Source organism: Gekko japonicus, unplaced genomic scaffold (assembly GCF_001447785.1).
Source record: "Gekko japonicus isolate JY-2015 unplaced genomic scaffold, Gekko_japonicus_V1.1 scaffold2989, whole genome shotgun sequence".
Lineage (NCBI taxonomy): Eukaryota > Metazoa > Chordata > Lepidosauria > Squamata > Gekkonidae > Gekko > Gekko japonicus.
Genome location: NW_015166512.1, coordinates 153,622 through 175,078, shown reverse-complemented (window position 1 = coordinate 175,078; position 21,457 = coordinate 153,622). Strand labels below are relative to the sequence as shown.

The 21,457-nt window shown below is 46.6% G+C and overlaps 1 protein-coding gene across 1 annotated transcript in view; it reads right to left on the bottom strand.

Annotated features, from left to right (window-relative positions):
* LOC107111300 (transcriptional repressor CTCFL-like) overlaps positions 1-21,457 on the bottom strand; it is a 53,507-nt gene that overhangs the window by 10,711 nt on the left and 21,339 nt on the right. Inside the window, exons 7-9 of the mRNA XM_015412260.1 lie at positions 16,742-16,902; positions 4,876-5,058; positions 3,673-3,811 (exon numbers count right to left, since the gene is read on the bottom strand). Coding sequence (XP_015267746.1) covers positions 3,673-3,811; positions 4,876-5,058; positions 16,742-16,902 — 483 coding nt within the window. The remainder of the gene's footprint in view (positions 1-3,672; positions 3,812-4,875; positions 5,059-16,741; positions 16,903-21,457) is intronic.

Genomic DNA, 21,457 nt, shown 5'->3' with positions numbered 1-21,457 from the left:
TGTAGTGGTTAAGTGCGCGGATTCTAATCTGGGAGAACTGGGTTTGATTCCCCACTCCTCCACTTGCAGCTGCTGGATGACCTTGGGCAAGCCATAGTTCTGTCAGAGCTGTCCTCTCAAGGACAGCTCTGGAAAGAGCTCTCTCAGCCCCACCGACCTCACAGGGTGTCTGTTGTGGGGAGGGGAAGGGAAAGGAGATTGTAAGCCGCTCTGAGACTCCGCATGAAGGGCGGGGTATAAATCCAATCTCCTCCTCCTCCTCTTCTTCTTAAGACCAACAAAGTTTTATTCAAGGTATGAGCTTTTGTGTGCACACACACACTTCTTCAGAAGATAGATTCAGGCGGGTAGCCATTTTGTTGGTCTTAAAGGTGCCACCGGACTCAAACTTTGTTCCACTTCTTCAGATATTTTGAAATGGAAGTTGCCAGTCCATACATATAGGCAGAGGGTGAGCAGCAAATTAGCATACAACATGATGAAGAAGATGTTTAACAGATGCAAGGACCGAACAGGAATAACAAGCTTAGTTTATATGGCCACCATTTGTTTGGATTTAATTCCGGCGGTGGGGGACATAGCGAAGCAAATCAATATATCAACATTGGAGAGAAGCCGCTCTGAGACTCCGCATGAAGGGCGGGGTATAAATCCAATCTCCTCCTCCTCCTCTTCTTCTTAAGACCAACAAAGTTTTATTCAAGGTATGAGCTTTTGTGTGCACACACACACTTCTTCAGAAGATAGATTCAGGCGGGTAGCCATTTTGTTGGTCTTAAAGGTGCCACCGGACTCAAACTTTGTTCCACTTCTTCAGATATTTTGAAATGGAAGTTGCCAGTCCATACATATAGGCAGAGGGTGAGCAGCAAATTAGCATACAACATGATGAAGAAGATGTTTAACAGATGCAAGGACCGAACAGGAATAACAAGCTTAGTTTATATGGCCACCATTTGTTTGGATTTAATTCCGGCGGTGGGGGACATAGCGAAGCAAATCAATATATCAACATTGGAGAGTGATGTTTAAATTTGTTGTTGTTCAGTCGCACTGTCGAGTCTGACTCTTCGCGACCCCATGGACCAGATCACACCAGGCCTTCCTGTCTTCCGCCGTCCTCTGAAGTTGGCTCAATTTCATGTTCGTTGCATCTATGACACTGTCTAACCATCTCAATCTCATCCTTTGCCGTCCCCGTCTCATTACACTGTTTAAATGTAACCCTCTTAATTGTGGAGTGCTGAGAGTAATTAATAGAGAGACCCTGTTGCAATGCTCCATCCACCTCCTCTCAAGCATGGAGGTAACGAACAGCATCGCTTTCTTTATTGATTGGCACCAACTTTGTTGGTCTTAAAGGTGCCACTGAACTCCAGTTTGGTTCCTTGGGAAGGAGGAATACTCCTCACTTAGTTAAGCAGAGGGGCAGAACATGACCCACCCTCTGTCCAGAGATCAGGAAGAAAACAACATTTTTGCACAGAACCTTTATTAAACAAAGAATCCACTCTCCTGTCTCCATACATAACAAACAGTAACATTCTGGTGAGGTTTCCTGGAGTCAGCTTTGCTATTAAATTCTCATCTAGTGTTCGCAAATCAGTGTCTGCCAGCCTCAGCTGCAGCAAAGTCTTGCCTTTAAAACCGGGAAACATTCAAAGTACAGAAACCACCACAAAAAATGCAGATAGTAGGATACCACATCACCTCCTACTACACTAAAGTGTTTCATGTAATATAAACAGTCATCATTTCTGGAAATTTCTTAATGATTTTTGAAATAATCGGCAATTTTCATACAAACACCGGAGTCCCAACCCAGAGGGACTACTCGTGAGGTAATTAAATGCAGGGATTTCCACAGGTGACTGAGGCAGCCAGAATAAACAGTTCTGATGGCCTGTTGAACAAAAGGGAATGTCTAGAAAATGTTCTTCCTGCTCCTCATATGAAGACTCTTGAAAGTCCGATGGGCTCACCCATCTCTTAAGGAGTGGTCTTTCCCCAAGGGGGAAGGAAATGGAGCTGTATGATCCTAAAAGACTTAGTGGAAACCAATGCTCCCTCTAAGCTGTGTGGTGACATTTTCATATTAAAACTGAATGCATAAACTCGTCCAACGGGAACTTTTTGCCAGCAAATACATATCTGAATTCCGTACCTGTGCGTATTCAAAGGCCATGAACAAACTCTATATTCTTGAGTTAATGCGCTTAAACGATGGACTCTACTTTGTGGGCAAGACACAAACTCCATTGTGTTGAAGCATCCAAGCATAATAACAAATTGTGGTTCAAGTTTGCTCCTGCATAGTGGCACAGTCTCCTTTGACATACACACCTGTTTCCTTTTTGTCCTGCTGTCTTCTTTGGGCAAAACAGGTCTTATAGGTTTCTGAAGCGCCACCAAAGCCTACAACACCTGTTTGATTTGAGACAGTAGTGACACAAAGGTGCATAGTTCACAGGTCTCTGAAAAAGATATCTCTGATTCCAATCTGGGCAGTGGTCACTGACAAATAAATTCAAATTATGCTTTAATCTCAGTTCTGTTCTTTTTAAAGTACAATTTCAAATCTGAATATAGTGGAAGCAATTCAGAATCCAGTCATTTATTTGGAACTGCGTGTGGCAAGAGAACCAGATGATTTCTAAGTGTGAGTCTCCTTTGAAAAGCCAATAGAATTGGGTTAACTTTCACGGCCCTAGCAGGAACATGCAAAACGTGTACAGCTTTAGCAAATGTCAACTCCTGCTCATTTCACAGGAACACATCAGAAACACAACTTCCTGGATCTGAGCCCTAGCAAGCAGAAGAAAGAAATGCCTTCTGCATTACTTATCCATCAAGTTGAAGATCATCTCACAAGTGATTCCTGCTTTCTCATCTTCCAAGAGAATCTCTTCTTTATCCCAGGTTGCAACAGGAATACTATACATGGCATAGTGTTGAGAGCTCACACAAGCAGCCGCTTCAGGAGGAAAGAGACACAGAAGGGGGGAAAAAAGTGAAGACGATTTGTTCCCAAGAATAAACTGGCCTGAACTCAACAGAGAGCCATCAGGGTGAGTCATTAGAATGTCAGGTTGCCAACCTCCAGGTAGTGGCCGGAGACCTCTTGGAACTGCAACTGATTCCCAGGCACAGAGATCGGTTCCCCTAGAGAAAATGGCTGCTACGCAAGGTGGATTAAGTGGCATTATACCCCACTGAGGTCCCTCCACAAACCCCGCCATCTACAGGTCCCCCCCCCCCAAATCTCCAGAAAACTCCCAACCCAGAGCTGGCAACCTTATGTCAGACTAGGACCTAATAGACCCAGGTTTAAATCCTGATTCTGCCAACAAATATATTGGGTATCCTTGGGACATAAGAGAACAGAAGAGAAGCCAATGTTGGGTCAGGCCAATGGCCCATCCAGTCCAGCACACTGTGTCACACAGTGGCCAAAATCCAGGTGCCATCAGGAGGTCCACCAGGGGGGCCAGAACTCCAGGTGCCCTCCCACCTTTGCCCCCCCCCAATCTCATGCTACCTCATTTTAACCTATCTCACAGGACAGAGTGCTGGATAAAAATACTAGGGCTCAGCTCTGACCTGGGTGCATCCAACTTGGCAGGGAGGCCATAGCTATGCACGCAAACAGCCCTTTTCCACCTTCAGTCCTACCCAGATCAGCTCCGTTGTTACCTTCTTGTTTGGCGTCGTGGCCGGATCTCTTGCCGTCTTTCCTTGGACATGTGCTTTCTTTGCTGGGTCGAACGGCTCCTGCTTCCCCACAGTTTTCAGCGTGCTTACGCATATTGTTCTGCCCAGAATAAAGGATCAACAGCAAGTTATTTGGCTAACAACTATTCATTTAGAACCAAGTTAGAGTCCAGTGGCACCTTGAAGAGCAACTGAGTTTAATTCTGGGTGTAAGCTTTTGTGTGCGTGCACACTTCTTCAGACCAACACGGCTACCCACCTGAAACTCTTTATTTAGTTCATTTTCACATCGCCTTTCTCCCCAATGGTTACATCATTCCCCTCACCCCCATTTTATCCTTTTTTAAAAAATGTGCCAACACAATGCCCATGGGCACCACAGTACCTCCAGGAAGCCTTTCACATTACCTAGTGTCTTAATTTTTTAAGAAAGAAAACTGGAGATCTTGGGAACTCAACCTGGGACCTTCCGCATGCAAAGCAAGAAGGCCTTCCACTGGGCCACAGCCCCTCCCCGCTGACCTTTCTCTCTCTGACTGGTAGCAGCTTCCCAGCATCTCAGAAAGGCCTTTTCAAACACCTGCTTAACAGAGATCATTTAACCAGTCATGCCAAAGACTGAAACACGGACCTTCTCCAGCCGAGCACCGGCTTTACCACTGTGCCACAGCCTCTCTCCAGCGGCAGCGGGTAGTAAATTCTGCAGCAGAGTTTGGTTTTTTTTACTGCTTTTGTGCCTTTTACAGTTCCGCAGGGCCTGCAAGACGGAACTCTTCCACCAGGCCTTCAACTAGGAGCTGCCACCATGATCAATAACAACTGAAACTTATAGAGCCTGGCCCTCGGTTTGCTACTGACAACCTGTGCCCGCCGATTATACCTGAGAAGATCAGCGAGCTGAACATTCAGACAATTATGGTTTGCACTCATGTGGTACTGCCATCTTTATGGTACCAAAGAACGCTGCTAGCACTTTAATATTGTATTCTTTTTAATGAACTGCTTTTAGATGTTTTATGGTAACTCGATTGTTATTTGTATGTTTACCCTGTGTAAGCCGCCCTGAGCCTGCCTATGTAGGGAGGGCGGGATATAAATTGGAAAAATAAATAAATACACGGAATGGGATGGATGGATCAGGTTCCTTAAGGAAACTGTGCTTACCCAGCGCGAATAGCCCTTGCCACATTTAGGGCAATTGTAGACTCTTGGCTTAAAAGTGGAGTCGTGGTGTTTCTTGAAGTGAACGGTGAGCAGCTGCTTCTGCCGAAAGGATTTGCTGCAAGCCGCACAAACGAAGGGTTTCTCACCTGTGTGCATCCGCTTGTGCATAACCAGGTGGCGCTCCTAAAATGTATAGAAGGTGTTAGAAGCTCTCACGGGAAGCTAAGGTAGACAGCAGCCTTCCCCCATCTTGAAGATTTCCTTCTAACATGGAACTCCTTTTCTAGATGACACCAAATAGTGCTACCAACTCCAGGATGGGAGATTCATGGAGATTTGCGGGTGGGGCCTGGGGAGGGAGCTCAGCAGGGGTGTGATCACCATAGAGCCCACCCTCCCAAGCAGCCATTTTCTCCAGGGGAACGGATCTCTGCTGTATGGAGATCAGTTGTCATTCTGGGAGGTCTCCAGGCCTCACATGGAGGTTGGCAACCATAGCACTGAAGCAAATTAGCACCCAAGGCCAACAAAGTTAATTCTGGGTAGAAGTGAGAACTGAGTGACTTAGCATGTATAGTGAGATAAGAACCTGGTATCTCTGATAAGTTCTGATAAGCTGCGGTGGCTCAAGTGGTTAAGACGCTGAACTGCAGGCTGTGGAAGGTCAGTAGTTCAGCAGTTCGAGACCCGAGTGTGCCGCATGACGGAGTGAGCGCCCGTCTCTAGTTCCAGCTCCTGCCAACCTAGCAGTTCGAAAGCAAGAAATTGCAAGTAGATAAATAGGTACCACTTCGGTGGGAAGGTAACAGCGTTCTGTGCGCCTTGGTGTTTAGTCATGCCGGCCACATGATCACGGAAACGTCTTCGGACAGCGCTGGCTCTTTGGCTTTGAAATAGAGATGCGCACCGCAACCCTAGAGTCGGACTCGACTGGCTTTCGAGCAAGGAAACCTTTACCTTTATATCTCTGATAAGTTCTGGGGGTTTCATCGTCCTGAGTGTTGTAATAACGTGTGCTTCAGCAATCTCCCATTCCAGTCTGTTTCGGAAATTTGCTGCTATTCACAGGTTTTACCAACTGCTTTAATCCGTCCTTAGCTATACTTATCGCCCAGTTACTGATACATCTTGACGCTAACTAGTCCTTCCTGGCAACTGAAACCCCCCTCCCCATATGTAAGGCTTGAAGAAGTCTGTTTCGCTGTATCTGAACAAGTGTGCATGCTCGCAAAAGCTTATACCCAGAATTAAACTCTGTTTATCTTAAAGTGGGAGGAGGGTTGCAGGTGGGGATATGGCAAATATGGGTGGGGCCCATGAGATCATGTCACTTCCCTTTTTTTAAAAAAAACAAACTTCATTTAAAACCAGTAAATCATAGAGCTTCTGGTGATTCCTAAGGTTACCCTGTATCATTTCTGTGTTGTTGGTTTTTTTTAACAGGAATGATATCATGCCACAGTCAGCGTGGGGGGGAGGTATTCCCCCCCCCCCCCGAGCAGCAGTAGGCCACGGGAGTGGGGGGCAGAGAATGCCCAGCCCTGACGAGGGCTTGGCAGCCCTAAATAAAATAAATTTAGGAAATTCACACTTATACACATTTGGTGTAGTGTAGTGCAGCCAGTTTGGTGTAGTGTTTAGGAGCGCGAACTCTAATCTGGGAGAACCGGGTTTGATTCCCCACTCCTCCACATGCAGCTGCTGCTGTGACCTTGGGTCAGTTACAAGTTCTCTCAGCGCTGTTGTCTCACAAGTAGTTCTCGAAAGAGCTCTCTCAGCCCCACCTACCTCACAGGGTGTCTATTGTGGGGATGGGAAGGGAAGGGAGATTGTAAGCCACTTTGAGACTCCTTCGGGTAATGAAGGGCAGGGTATCAATCTAATCCTTCTCTTCCATTCTGTGTAAACATGCCCTCCTGGACTCTTCAGGCAGGCCGTTCCACAAGTTGGGGGCCACAACAGAAAACATGGGGGTATGGGCCGCGGCTGCTCTTACTTATTTGCCCGATGATACCTTAAAAGGACTTGCTCAGATTCAGATGAGTGAAGATGTCTCAAAGGATACAGAACCTGGATACAGAACCGTCTCCAAGGAGTTAAAGTACCCTACCCTTCCACATACACACACACTGCACTACCAAGCTGAGGAATATATCTGTATTTCTTGCCTTATTAAAAACAAGAATTGACATTCTGGGTTAGTGCTGAACAGGTGTCTCTTCTTCATTGTCCCAGAGATGGCACATAAACTGAAAACAGAGTTGCTAACCTCCCAGTGGGACCTAGAGATCATCCGGAGAATTACAACTCATCTCCAGAGTACATAGATGAGTTCCCCTGAAGAAAATGCCTGCTTCGGAGGGAGGACTCTGCCGAGGTCCCTGCCCTTCCCAAAACTCTGCCCTCCCCAGGCTCCACCCCCAAAATCTCCAGGAATTTCCCAACCTGGAGTTGGCAACCCTACTGAAAAACAATCTGACATCCTCTTCCTTTAACTGCCACTGAGAGGGCAACTCTGATCTTGTGGGTCTCTTTGGTGTTAACTGCTGAAGCTGTGAGCTAATGCAATGAAGCTTATGGTTGATTGACTGATAACTGCCACTGAGAGGAAAGGGACCCCAGTGCCTCCTCCTCCCATCTTAGGAGTTTGAGCCTTACAGCCCCGCCTGTGAGAGCACTGCGACCAATTTGGGGTTATGACCCACGGGTTGAGAACGACAGCCTGACTACTGGGCTTCGAGCATGAAGGTGGGCAGGGGTCAGCAGCCAGGATTCCCAACTGGAGAGATGCCACCTCTGTGTCTGAGGGGAACAATTAACCTCTCCCATTACCCAGCACTGCGGCCCAGATCCACACTGGGACACACTGGTCGATTTCACATTACCTTTTTAAACCACATGGTTTCCGTTATTGGCTCGGCATGGAGGAAACCAGTAAAGAGACGGCTGTTTCACACAGCATTTCGCTTCCGGTAAGGAGCCGTCTCTGAAGTGCTGTGGCTATTTCAAACTGTGCCGCTTTCTTTTTCGCACCATTTTCCTCCACGCGCATGATTTCCCTGAGAGGGTTTTTTTTGGGGGGGAACATTTTATTGGGAGCGCTATGATGCTGATTTGACGTCCTGTTATAGCATTATAGTGCTCCCAATTGAACTTTTTTTTAAAAAAGAGGAGAGATTGCGTGCCGGGGGTGTGTGTGTGAAGAGATTGCGTGCAGGGGGGGAAAGGGTGTCACTGGAGGAAGCACTACGGGGCATTTTTACACAGCCCACTGTAGCGATTCAGATCCGGAAGAAGGGATTGAAGACCCAAGGAAAGCAGTTTTCGTCAACAACGCCTCAGACACGCTTCCCAAATGGGAGACAACCGGCATTGTACGAACAGGTAAATATATCCTGTTAGGAACCAGTTACTAAAACAGGTCTGTCTGAAATGACAGGAAAACCCCCGTTAGTAACCAGTTCCTGAAACGGGATAGGCTGTCTGAAATCCTTCACTCTGGGTAACTTCAGCTGAGGCCTGGAGTTCTCCCAGCATTATAACTTCAGCTGAGGCCTGGAGTTCTCCCAGCATTATAAACTGTTTTCTGGACCACGGAGATCAGTTCCCCTGAAGGAAACTGCATCTTTGGAGGGCTGATCCTAATGGTGTCACATCTCTGCCGAAATCCTTCCCCTTTTCAAATGCTGCCTTCCCCAGGCACTGCACCCAAATCTCCTGGGACCCTCCAAGATGGAGTTGGCAACTCTAGCCACACCACAGTTGCTCTGTAGGTGTTCCAGCCAGGAGATGCCAGCAACGTGTAGCCTTGCCCCTTGGCTCATGCACGAGAAGCCAGTAGAAGTGCATGATCAGCATTTGTATTTCATCCAATGTGACTGTCCGAAGTTATATATTGGAAGTGTCACCAGACCTCAGAAACTAAGAATTATGGAACATATTACAGGGAACAAATGACAAACAAGGGAAGCACCACTCACAGAGCATTTTGTTTCCAAAAACCACAAGGAAGAACAATGTAGATGTGGTGTGCTCTTTGTGGCAGACTCAAAACGCCCATTGGCTACAAAAGAGTTGCTTCGTCAGGAACACAGGTGGATCTTTAAATTAAATACCTTGATCCCTAATGGTTTGAACACTGAATTTGATTTAAGTTGTTTCCTATAATTTTTGTAGATTATATAAGCAAAATATTTTGGGATAACATCCCTCCTTCCAGCTTACCCACCTCTTTTAACCAATTCTGGAAATATAAAATTGTAAAACAGGATTTCATGTACTGATGTAAGTAGTCTCAGAATATGGCCACTCCAGAGTGTCATTACATACTTAAAGTGGAATCCTGATGGCTAACCACCACAATATTGTAGAAGCTTTGTTGACAGGAAGAACAACATGTTAGTGGGGTGACTGGATTTGGAAAAGGGGTCTAAGGAGATTTGTTAAATTATCTTTTGATTGAAGGTCAAAGAAGACGGGGACGGCAAAGGATGAGATGGTTAGACAGTGTCATAGATGCAACGAACATGAAATTGAGCAAACTTCAGAGGACGGCAGAAGACAGGAAGGCCTGGCGTGATCTGGTCCATGGGGTCGCGAAGAGTCGGACTCGACTGTGCGACTGAACAACAACAACAAAAGTATGTATGTTCCGACAGCTGGGGAAATGGTAAATCTGTTATAAATAATAGGCATGACATAAAAATTACTTTCAGTTTCACAGCTAAAAGAGTACCAGCTATCTGAAGAAGCAGGATGTGAACGCAGCACTGAAGCCAGCTGTGCATAGCTGCTACTCCTACAATGTGGAACTTTTGCTCTCCTGAAGCGTCTTATACAAAAGATTAGCTCAGGAAGGAGGGCTCCAGAGCAAACTAAGCTATGCAGTAGCCAAATCGCTCACTCACATCTTTAAAGCAGTAGCTCACAAAGTAAATTTTTTTGCTCACAAGACTCCACAGCTTAGAGGGAGCATTGATTGTGACCTGAAGAAGCTGAGGGAAAGGGTACCAACCGGGGTCCGTCGTCACGGGACTTATATATTAATGTGCTGCCTTTATGTGCTGTTTTAATGTGAATAAAAGATTGTCCTCAAACTAGATAATTTTTGCAACTCTTGAATAAACAACTCCTTTTTAAAAAAGAATAATGATGGACTTCCAGTTTATGGTGATACGACAGCGGACGCCTTTCCCGGACCTCCCGGGGAAGCGATCCACGCGTCAGCGGTTTGGAGAGGGGAGCGACTGGTCGCCACCCCCCCTGGATCCTTTGTGGAAGCCTCCTAGCCATGGGGCTTTGAAGGGTGGCTTCTTCTCCAGCGCATTGCTGGGGAATTGAGGCACTCTTAAGCCCCGACAGTCCTGCCGCCGCTGCGTCCATAATGGAACGAGAGCCGCTGACCGGGACAAGCGTTGGAGATCGGGCGTATAAAATGTACCTTGAGTGAGGTGTTTGGACCATCAATGAACTGTGAGTCGAGTTAAGCTGAAATGCCGGGAATCTAAAAGAAAGCCCCACAGGGAACGGCGAGACGAGCGAGCGGGGGAGAGGCCCCTCCCATACCCACAAAGAGGAAAGCGATTTGCCAAGGGGGAGCAGAAATAAAAGCATTGAAATCTGTTTTAAGAGATCAACTAGAGCGCCTGTAAACGTTTGGCGCCTTGGTGTTTAGTCCTGCCGGCCACATGACCACGGAAACGTCTTCGGACAGCGCTGGCTCTTCGGCTTTGAAACGGAGATGAGCACCGCAACCCTAGAGTCGGACTCGACTGGCTTTCGAGCAAGGGAACCTTTACCTTTTTATCTCTGATAAGTTCTGGGGTTCCATTGTCCTGAGTGCTGCAATAACGTGTGCTTCAGCAATCTCCCATTCCAGTCTGTTTCTGAAATTTGCTGCTATTCACAGGTCTTACCAACGGCTTTAATCCGTCCTTAGCTATACGTATCGCCCAGTGACTGATACATCTTGACGCTAACTAGTCCTTCCTGGCAACTAAACCCCCCTCCCCATATGTAAGGCTTGAAGAAGTCTGTTTCGCTGTATCTGAACAAGTGTGCATGCTCGCAAAAGCTTATACCCAGAATTAAACTCTGTTTATCTTAAAGTGCAAACGTGCAATTCATTATGCCAGCAAGCATGCGCATTTGGGTATCACTAAGGAACACTAAGGATGGGGGGGGGGGAACCCTAAACAGGGACGGTTGTACACCACACAGAGTTCTTTGGCAGCTTGCTGACAAAGTGGTCTAAGGAGATTTGTTAAATTATCTTTTGATTGAAGGTCAAAGAAGATGGAGACGGCAAAGATGAGATGGTTAGACAGTGTCATAGATGCAACGAACATGAAATTGAGCATACTTCAGGACTTCCGTTCTATAGATTGGCGATGGCGGAGCCAGTTTGCTGTAGTGGTTAAGTGCGCGGAATCTAATCTGGGAGAACCGGGTTTGATTCCCCACTCCACCACTTGCACCTGGCTGGATGACCTTGGGCAAGCCATAACTCTGGCACAGCTGTCCTTGAAAAAGAGCAGTTTCTGTCAGAGCTCTCTCAGCCCCATCTCCCTCCCAGGGTGTCTGTTGTGAGGAGGGGAAGGGAAAGGAGTTTGTAGGCCGCTCTGAGACACCTTTGGGTAGTGAAGGGCGGGGTATAAATCCAATCTCTTCTTCTTCTTCTTCCCTTGTGGGAAAGGCGGGATAGAAATTGAACCAAATAAACCAGGTGGTGGCTGGAGAGCTCTTGGGACTACCACTGATATCCAGGTGACAGAGATCAGTTCCCCTCGAGAAAATGGCTGCTTTGGAAGGTGGACTCCATGGCATTGTACCCCACTGAAGTCCCTCCCCAAAGCCCACCCTCCTCAGGCTCCGCCTCCAGAATCCCCAGGTGTTTCCCAACCCGGAGCTGGCAACCCTACGTAGTGTGTGTGTTCTTGCTGGTAGGGTTAGGGTCCGGATGAGAAGTTTCTGGGTGGAGTGAAACTCCCCCCTCCGCTTCCTATGCTGACTCGAATGCTGTTTTTTGAGTATGCACAGTAGAAAAAGCATTCACGAAAGAATCCTGTTTTAGTATGTCAAGTTCATTTCAAAAAACACACACTCTCATTATTAGAGCACGCTGGAACAAGTTCAAACATCCGCTTTTTAATGGAGCGGGCCTTATGCAGAAATTGGCTATACAGCAAGGCAAACAAATAAACGTTACCGCTGAGAACCAGCCAACAAAATTTAAATATTTAAATCAAACTCTTTTGCAAACACATACCAAGGGGATGAAGTGTAATCACTTCTACCCAGGCCTAAAGCCAGGAAAGGGGGGGAAAGTGTATCTCCTGCTAAGAGAAAAATAGGCTTTCGTTTATTTTAAAAATGAAATAATTAGATTTAGGCTTACGAAGATAGGACTGAGAAGCACAACAGGGGCCCACCCTTAAGCGGGGGGTGGGGGGTGGGAGGAAATCAGAGACCGGCAGACTCATGAGATGCTTGTTTTAGAAGAATATGAAAATACTGGGGGAAATGGAAGGAGAGCAGGGAACCGATAAGGGAAACAGACATGCCGAAGGACCAAGAAGCAATCATTGTAGGATGCAGTATAAAAGCGGCTTCATGTGTTCAGTTCTGCAAACGAAGTCAATTGCTGCTCCCCACAGGAGGGAGGGAAAGGAGGGGGAAGCTGCACTGAGGGAAAGGCCGAAGCCGCTTCTGCCAATGGGCCCTCGTTGAACAAAATTCTCGTTGGATGCCTGATTCAAAGTCATCCCTGAACAATGGGTTTGTAATGTATAAATTGGCTCTTATTAAGGCCCTGACCTCATCAGACCTCAAGAGCCAGCTTGGTGTAGTGGTTAAGAGTAGCGGACTCTAAAACTGGAGAACCGGGTTTGATTCCCCCACTCCTCCTCCACATGAAGCCTGCTGGGTGACCTTGGGCCAGTCACCTACCTCACAATGTGCCTGTTGTGGGGAGAGGAAGGGGAAGGTGCTTGTAAGCTGCTTTGAGACTCCGTAAGGTAGAGAAAAGCAGAGTATTAAAACCTTCTCCTCCTCCTCTAAGCAGGGTTGGCCTTGTTCAGTATTTGGGTGGGAGGCCACCAAGGAATACCAGGGTAGGGTCATGAAAATCCCACAGGGTCACCATAAGTCAGCTGTGGCAAAAAAAAGAAGAGGCCTATACATGAAACCCAATGCCTGATCGTAAAAAAACTGGCAATCTGACATCAGGAAGGTCGATCCAATAAGAGAGATCTTTGTGGCCTATTTAAAAGGTTGAGGAAACACCCTAAAGCAACTAGAATAATTTTTTAAAACTTCACTAAGAGATGTGTGGCACCCTCCCCATAACCCCACAGAGAAGTGTTGCTCATCTTATCAAAACGCTTTAATTTCCCTCAAAATTCTAAGCGGGAAGCTCCAAATTCACCTCAGAATTCTGCTTTTGGTGCCATTTGGTGGTACCTACAAAGCCAGGCCTAATCTACTCTTCCCACAGCATGAAAAGGTTTTTCTCTCTCTCCTCATGAAAGGACGTTCAGAAAGGAAGATCACCACAGAGGTGGAGCAACTACCTACTTTTAAGATTCCCGGAGAGTGCTGGGGAGAAGCACTCGGAGAGATTTTGCTCGCTTTACCCCTAGCTTTTGGTTTTACTTTACTTCCTTTAAAATTCTCAGCTGTGCAGAAATCTCCAGATTTGCTACCAGATTTCAAGTTACGGCAAAGACTAAGAGCAACTGAAGCTATGCGGGCATATATCTGCCCGGTGCCGCATGATCTGGACTGGCTACCTATTGAATTCCAGATCCGTTTCATCCATCTTGCCTTGAACAGGGCCAGGGCTTTTTCTGCCCTGGCCCCTATCTGGTGGAACATGCTCCCTATTGAGATCAGGGCCCTGTGGGATCTTCTTCAGTTCCACAGGGCCTGCAAGACGGAGCTCTTTCGCCAGGCCTTTGGCTGAGGCAGCGGGCGTCCACACATGGCCACCCACCCACCAAACGCCGGCCATATCCATCTGCATCAACAGGCCAGAATCTCTCAACTGTAGGCTGTAACTACTGGTTTTAAATGTTTATATATATATAAATTTTAATTTACTGTATTTATTGAAAATGATGTAACCTGCCCTGAGCCCGCTTGTGGGATGGGCAGGATATAAATGTGAAAAATAAATAAATAAGGTTTTGCTGTTCACCTTGAAAGCACTATATGGCCAGGGGCCTGCATATCTTCGAGACCGCCTTTCCCCATATGAGCCCCATAGAACATTATGTTCTACGAACTAACACCTCCTGGTAGACCCTGGCTACCCTAGGGATGTCTGACTTGCCTCAACTAGGGCCAGGGCCTTTTCGGCGCTGGCCCCTGCCTGGTGGAATGAGCTACTGTATGAGATCAGGGCCCTGCAGGACTTGCTACAGTTCCGCAGGGCCTGAAAGACAGAGCTCTTCCGCCAGGCCTTTAGTTGAGGCAGCGGGCATCCACTTTGATCTGGCCTCCCCTCCAGTGACTGCAGTCCCCAGCAGCCGGGCGGGACCCCAATACTATCCATTGAGGCATGTTATTGTCTTAGTTTAAGGTGCTTTTATTGATTTAAATTGGATTGTTATAATGGGCTTTATTGTTTTATTGTAAATCTTAACCGTAAATTATGAACTGTTTTAATTGTAAATCTGCATTATTGTAGACATATATGTTGGTACCCACCCTGAGCCTACATTGTGGGGAGAGCGGGATATGAGTCTAACTAACTAACTAAATAAGCTCAGTTCTGCACATGGAAAGGGCCTTACATATGTGACAGGGACTTTGTTCCATGGTGTATTTTGTACTTTGTAATATTTGACCTCTGAAGAAGGGTTTTGTGAGCCGAAACACGTCAGGTCATACGCTGTTCTTTTTTGTGCATTTGTCACTTTGAACATGTTATGAGGCTTTATTTGGGCCCCAACAAGGTTTTTATATGGCTTTGAAATAAACACTCTTTTGTCTACACTTGTTTATGCTTTTAACTTTTGGCCCTCAATAAGTTTTCTAAACTTCCTTTGGAAGTTTTTGCTTGGTTGGTTTAGTTTTTCTTCCCCTTATTTGGGGGTATAGTCCCGCAGTACACCATACTGGTCAGGCCACACCTGGAGTATTTCTTTTCCCCTGGGGTGACACCTGGAGTATTGTGTGCAGTTCTGCAGGCCTCACTTCAAAAAGGATGTAGACAGAATGGAGCCGGTGCAGAAGAGAACGCTGAGGATGATCGGGGGCCTGGAGACCGAGCCCTACGAGGAAAGGCTGAGGGACTTGGGAATGTTCAGTCTGGAGGGGCCGTTCCCAGTTAAACGAACAATCAATGAGATGGCTGTAGAACTTGACTTGCCTAAAAACCGGAGACATTTGCATTCCATTTTCCATTTCAGCCTCCTCCGCCGTGATCCTGGGCCAAATGTATGGCGGCCGCAATGACCCCGTCCCCCTCCCCTGATGGTTCAAGGGGAACCGCATCATGAAGTTGCTGATATATTGGACTCTAAGCTGAAACGCAACAAGCTATTTTATTTGATTGAATGGGTGGATTTTGGTCCTCAACACCGAGAATGGGTGGTGGAGGAACATGCCTCCACCCCCCCCCCCACCTTCTCAAACGCTTCCATTGCCGCTTTCCAGAAAAACCTGGGGGGGGGGGCGTTGGGAGGGGCAGAATGTCAGGTAGCCCTGTCATAGACCTTCTGTGCTCATCAACAGCTTGCTATCTCATGTATGACCTTGTAGAGGTTCCAGCTGCAGCTTACTCGGCTGGGAAAGTTAACGGCTTGCTTTTCCCTTGCGTGCTTTGCTGCTTGCCTTTGCCCATGCGAGAGAGATATATCTATTGGCTCTTATTAGATAAGGGAATGTTTGATTTTAGTAGAAGTCAGAGGCCTTAGTATTGATGGCCATTCCTGACACAATCTGTAAACGTGTTCACTAGTAGTGGACTCATCAATAAACAGTTATCTTCTTATGAAGCCCTGTGTGGTGTGACCTAACTAAAGACCCTGACAAAGAGGAGCTTGAGGGGGGACATGATGGCTCTCTTGAAGTATTTGAAGGGCTGTCACTTAGAGGAGGGCAGGGAGCTGTTCCTGTTGGCAGCAGAGGAGAGGACTCGCAATAATGGGTTTAAATTAAGGGCGGGAAGGTACCAGCTGGATATTCAGAAAAACTTTTTTTACAGGAAGAGCTGTGCAACAGTGGAATCAGCTACCTAGGGAGGTGGTGAGTTCTCCCTCACTGGCAGTCTTTAAGCAGCGGCTGGACAAACACTTGTCAGGGATGCTCTAGGCTGATCCTGCACTGAGAGCAGGGGGTTGGACTAGATGGCCCCCTCCAACTCTGTGATTCTGTTTCAAATCACCAAACTTCTTTTCCCAAGACTTTAAAACACTTTCAAGGGTAAAGAGAACCTACGTTCTGCCCAACTCCTGAGGTGCCAGCCAAACTCATGAGGATGAGCTGATTCTTCTGGCTACTTTAAATGTATGTAACGAATTATTCCCTAAACATGCCAATATAATTTAGCTCATTTTCATTCTTGCGCATCAACTATTAGCTCTGACACATGTGCTCGAGAGAAATGCATTAGCTACAGAATTCCTCCTCTGATCATCACGACGGTGAATATCACTGCTCTTATTTCCGAGTAAGCCACATGCCGCAAGGCTTACCATAAGTAATTTCCCCGTTCTGCCGAATGCGCCGGCAAAACCTTGATGCTCTCTGCGTGGCTACTGACGGCAGCAATAAACATTTGCACAGTGATCAAAGCAAGGATATCTGCCCAAATTAATCCCACCAAACCAGCAATCAGACCCCCTGACTGCCTTTTAAATACCTGCTTGCATGCGTAACTGCACTGATCGCATTTGAATCTCTTCTCATTTCTGTGGATCTTCTTGTGCTGTCTGAGGGCATAGCGCTCGTGGAAGGCACTGTCACAGTAACTGCACTTGAGCGGGACTTCGACAAAGGTATGGAGATTTCGCAAGTGGATACCTGAAATGGGGTTTGCAGGATATTATTCTTCCCATTCAAAGACTGCTCCATGCAAATAGTTTCAGGATGGTAGCAATGCTCCCTCTATGCTATGAGTCTTGCGGGCAACAATTCTACTTTGTGAGATACTGGCATCAAAGTTGTGAGTGAGCAATTTGGCTACTGTGTAAACTATTTTGCTCTGTAGCCATCCTTCCTGAGCTAAGACAAAAATGTGAGATCTGGAAGCTAAAAATCTGTGAGCTAGCTCACACTAACTCAGCTTAGAGGGAACACTGGATGATAGCCGCATGGGTCTGCAACAGAGGAGTGAGATTTGATTCCAGGAACACCTTTGAGACCGGCTAGAATTTTCAGGAGAACAAAGTTTGAGTCCAATGGCACCTTTGAGACCAACGAAGTTTTATTCAACGTGTAAGCTTTCTAATGCAAAACACACTTCCTCAGACAAAACTGGAACAAAATCTCAAAATCTAGTTACAGGAAGAAAGAGGGTGGGGGTAAGCCTTTAGGAGTGGCCACTCGGGAGGCCAGACCAAATGCAGAGCTGAAACTGGAATGGGTGGCCGGTGGGATCAATGGCTGGCAGCAAATTAGCACGTAAACGCAAGCGTTAACAAAGAGATGTGGGAATGAAACTGGAGTCCAGCGGCACCCCCAAGAAAAACCAAGCTCAACCCTGCGTACATGCAAGAACAGAGACTCAGCACGTGCACATTTCTTCACTTATATTGCAACACCCCATCCTCTTTCTTCCTGTAACTAGCTTTTGAGATTTAATTCCAGTTTTGTCTGAAGAAGTGCGTTTTGCACACGGAGGCTTACACTTTGAATAAACCTTTGTTGGTCTTAAAAGGTGCCACTTGACCCAAACTTTGTTCTGCTGCTTCTGACCAACACGGCTACCCCACACGAATCTAGATTTCTCATGGTGAAAGGGAGCGTCACCAGATCCGTCAAATCTGGCAGAGAGTGCTTTGACTCTTGAGAGCTTATACCCGGGGAACTCCTGTTGGTCTTTAAGGCGCTCTTGGACTCAACTCTGCTCCGTGCAAAAGATTGTTCGCCGTTCACTGGGTTTCCCTAAAGGTCCCATTTTGCAGAATCTGGGGTGTAGGTGCAGGGAGACGAAAAAACAGTAAAGGCTTCTGCAACATAGAAAACAGGGATCTGGGGATTCATGACAGCCACAGGGAGTGATTTTGCATGTTGCTCAGAGGCAAAACTTTGGCTTGCCAGCACCAGCTCTCTGACACGGTAATCTAGAGTAGTGGTCCCCAACAGGGTGACCGTGGGTGCCCACCAACACGTCCCTTGGCACCCACCAGGTGTTTTTAGAAAGTGGGCAAGGCCAGCAGGGCTTTTGATTTGACACTGAAGACCTGATGGGACAAGCAGATTAAAATAACATTGTCTCTGTGGCAACTGCCACGACAGTGTTTGTTTTATTCTCTCTCACCCATCTTTCCTAGTGTAACTTTTTAAGTACCTTCTCTTCTCCCTTGCATTTGGGCTTCCTCTGTTTGTGTGGGGCCACCTCCTGCGGTGGCCATTTTGGTCATTGTGCCCACCACCCTGTGTCAGAATTCTGAAGGTACCCACAGGTACAGATTGGGGACCTCTGATCTAGAGATTCATTTGTTATGTGACACATTACATTTCAAGGTGTACATTTAAAATATCTTAGGATGCGGTCACAGGTGCCAGTTGAAGTGGAGGGGAAGCGAGGCTATTTCCTCCAGAGAAATTTGACATGCAGTTGCGAGATCACACGTCCCTTTGTAGGTGCAGGGGCAGCCCCCCCCCCGTCACTGTGTGATCAGACTCAACTGCGGGTCTTTGTTTCCCATGTGCTTAAACGAGGAATTGCACCTCCACACTGGGGGCCCCCTATGGAGTATGCGATGATGTGCATACTGCGAAGGGGGGGGGGATGGCACAAAGCCGGGATGGCCTGATCAGACCATTCCGACGGCATAAGTGGGTGCTTGCATGATGAGGCAGGGAAAAGTCCGTCTCTGGCTCGTCAGAACCTGTTTACTACCAGACTTTCCCCGGTGTCTTTTAACTCAGCTTCTGTGATAGAGCAGCACGGGTTGCCAACAACTGCAGGGCGCGTCCCAAATGTTGCTGTCCGATCGTTCCCTTTAGATCCATCAGGCATTCGCAGCTATGTCGGATCGAAAGGCATGTGTGATTGCAGCCTTCGTTGTATTGCAGATAAGAGGAGAGCGATGCTAAACAGGTCTACTCAGAATCACTTCGGTCTACTCTATTCAGTGGGGCTTAAAGGTAAAGGTTTCCCTTGCTCTAAAGCTAGTCGAATCCGACTCTAGGGGGCAGTGCTCATCTCCGTTTCCAAGCTGAAGAGCCAGCGCTGTCCAAAGACTTCTCCGTGGTCATGTGGCCGGCATGACTAAATGCTGAGGTGCACGGAACGCTGTTCCCTTCCCACCCAAGCGGTACCTATTTATCTACTTGCAATTTCTTGCTTTCGAACTACTAGGCTGGCAAGGAAATGTTCTCATGAGCCATCGAAAAACACAAAGCCAGTTGTTTGTGGGATCTCAAAAGGAATCTCAAACACATTGTTTTGTTCTCTAGTCATTCCTGGCTACAGCAACAAAACAAAGCAAGTCTCAGATCTCTTCCCCAAAACATGTGTTATGATCCTCCTGGACTCTAAAAATAATTATGCTGTCCTTGCTTAATGAAATTTAAAAGCAGCGAGGGTTTTGAGAGCTGCATAATCAGTTACTGTTTGTTAAACAGATATAAAAGTTCAGATGTTAATGTATGCTCTGGGCCAGGCCCACGCAGCAGTAAAAGTGGATGGAAAGAAACGCTTCCAATAACTTCAAAGGGAGCTGTATTGTGTCTCCTCTAAACTGATCTTCATTGCGATTCCGCGTCGTCTTTGAACTCCCTTCGGACCTCTGCTAGGCAGTTCACAAGGAAGCATTAATAAATTACACCCCCCAAGAAAAAACGTCCAATGACAAATTCAGAGCAGAAGTTGAAAATGAATTTTGCATGATCTGCCTCTGAGTACGTCAATCCTTTTCAACGCATTCTCACCATCTCATTCTCAGAGGCATCAGCAGCTAACTTTTTGGGCACAAAATTGTGGGATGCAGATAAATCCGCCCTCCCTCCCATTTTCTAGAAGGCCCCCCCCCCCATTCTTTTATACCAAACTGAAATCCAATCCAAGTCCAGAACTGGTAACTTGCATGGCTCAAACATTTGGATACTTAAAAATCACATGTTCCAATTCCTGTAGTGCCCCAATGTATGCACAGAACTATAGAAGTTATTCATTTAAAAGCCGCCCTGAGCCCGTTTGGGGAGGGCAAGATATAAATTTAATAAATACATAAATAAAAATAAATAAAACTTTATATCCTGCGATATCCACCTAAAGAAGGCCTGTAGTGCCAGACTATATAATAAAAATACATCATAACCTTTAAGCAATAAACCGCCCTGAACCGGTTCGCTGAGAGGGCGGGATATAAATACGAATAATAAATAAATAAATAAAATAAACCTAGTGCAATTTAAAAAATAAACACAACTGCTTCTGGTTTAGATCCACTTTAAGCCCCCACCCTCAGTGGTCTTCTGGAAAAGTCATAATTTCAGTGGGTTTCCTAATGGAATGGTGAGAACTCTATAAACAGGAAGCCACCAGCAAAAAGGCCTTGTTCTGACCTCTAGTGGAGGGGGTAAGGTCTCAGTTACAGACATGCAGGTTCATATTGAGAGCCAGTTTGGTGTAGTGGTTAGGAGCAATGCTCCCTCTAAGCTGTGGAGTCTTGTGAACAAAAATTCTGCTTTGTGAGCTGCTGGCATTAAAGTTGTAAGCAAGCGATTTGACTACTGAATAAATTAGTTGGCTCTAGAACCAGCTTTACTGAGCTAAGACAAATATGTGTGAGCTGGAGGCTAAAAAACTGTGCACTAGCTCACACTAACTCAGCTTAGAGGGAAAACTGGTTAGGAGCGTGGACTCTACTCTGGGAGAACCGGGTTTGATTCCCCACTCCTCCACATGCAGCTGCTGGTGTGACCTTGGGTCAGTTACAAATTCTTTCAGAGCTGTTCTCTCACAAGTATTCCTCAAAAGAGCTCTCTCAGCTCCACCTACCTCACAGGATGTCTGTTGTGGGGAGGGGAAGGGAAAGGAGATTGTAAACTGCTTTGAGACTCCTTTGGGTAGTGAAGGGCAGGGTATAAATCCAGTCTCTTCTTCTTCTTCTTCTTCATATAGGACCAAGCTATGAGGGCTTTACATATAAAAATCAGTATTCTGAACTGCATCCAGAAACTGACTGGGGAGTGTAGTGGAATGAGCCTTCTACCTGCCGTTCTTGTCTCTTTCGGGGACAGCTCAAAGCTTGCAACGTTTCTCAGCATCAAAGCGCAAGAATCGCAGCTTAGAATCTCAAATGAGAATGGAGCCGTACACTGTTCCGAGCCAGTGAAGATAATCCAGAAAAAAGGTGCCTAATGCTGCAATAGCACTTTCCTGGGAGTAAGCCCCACTGAATTT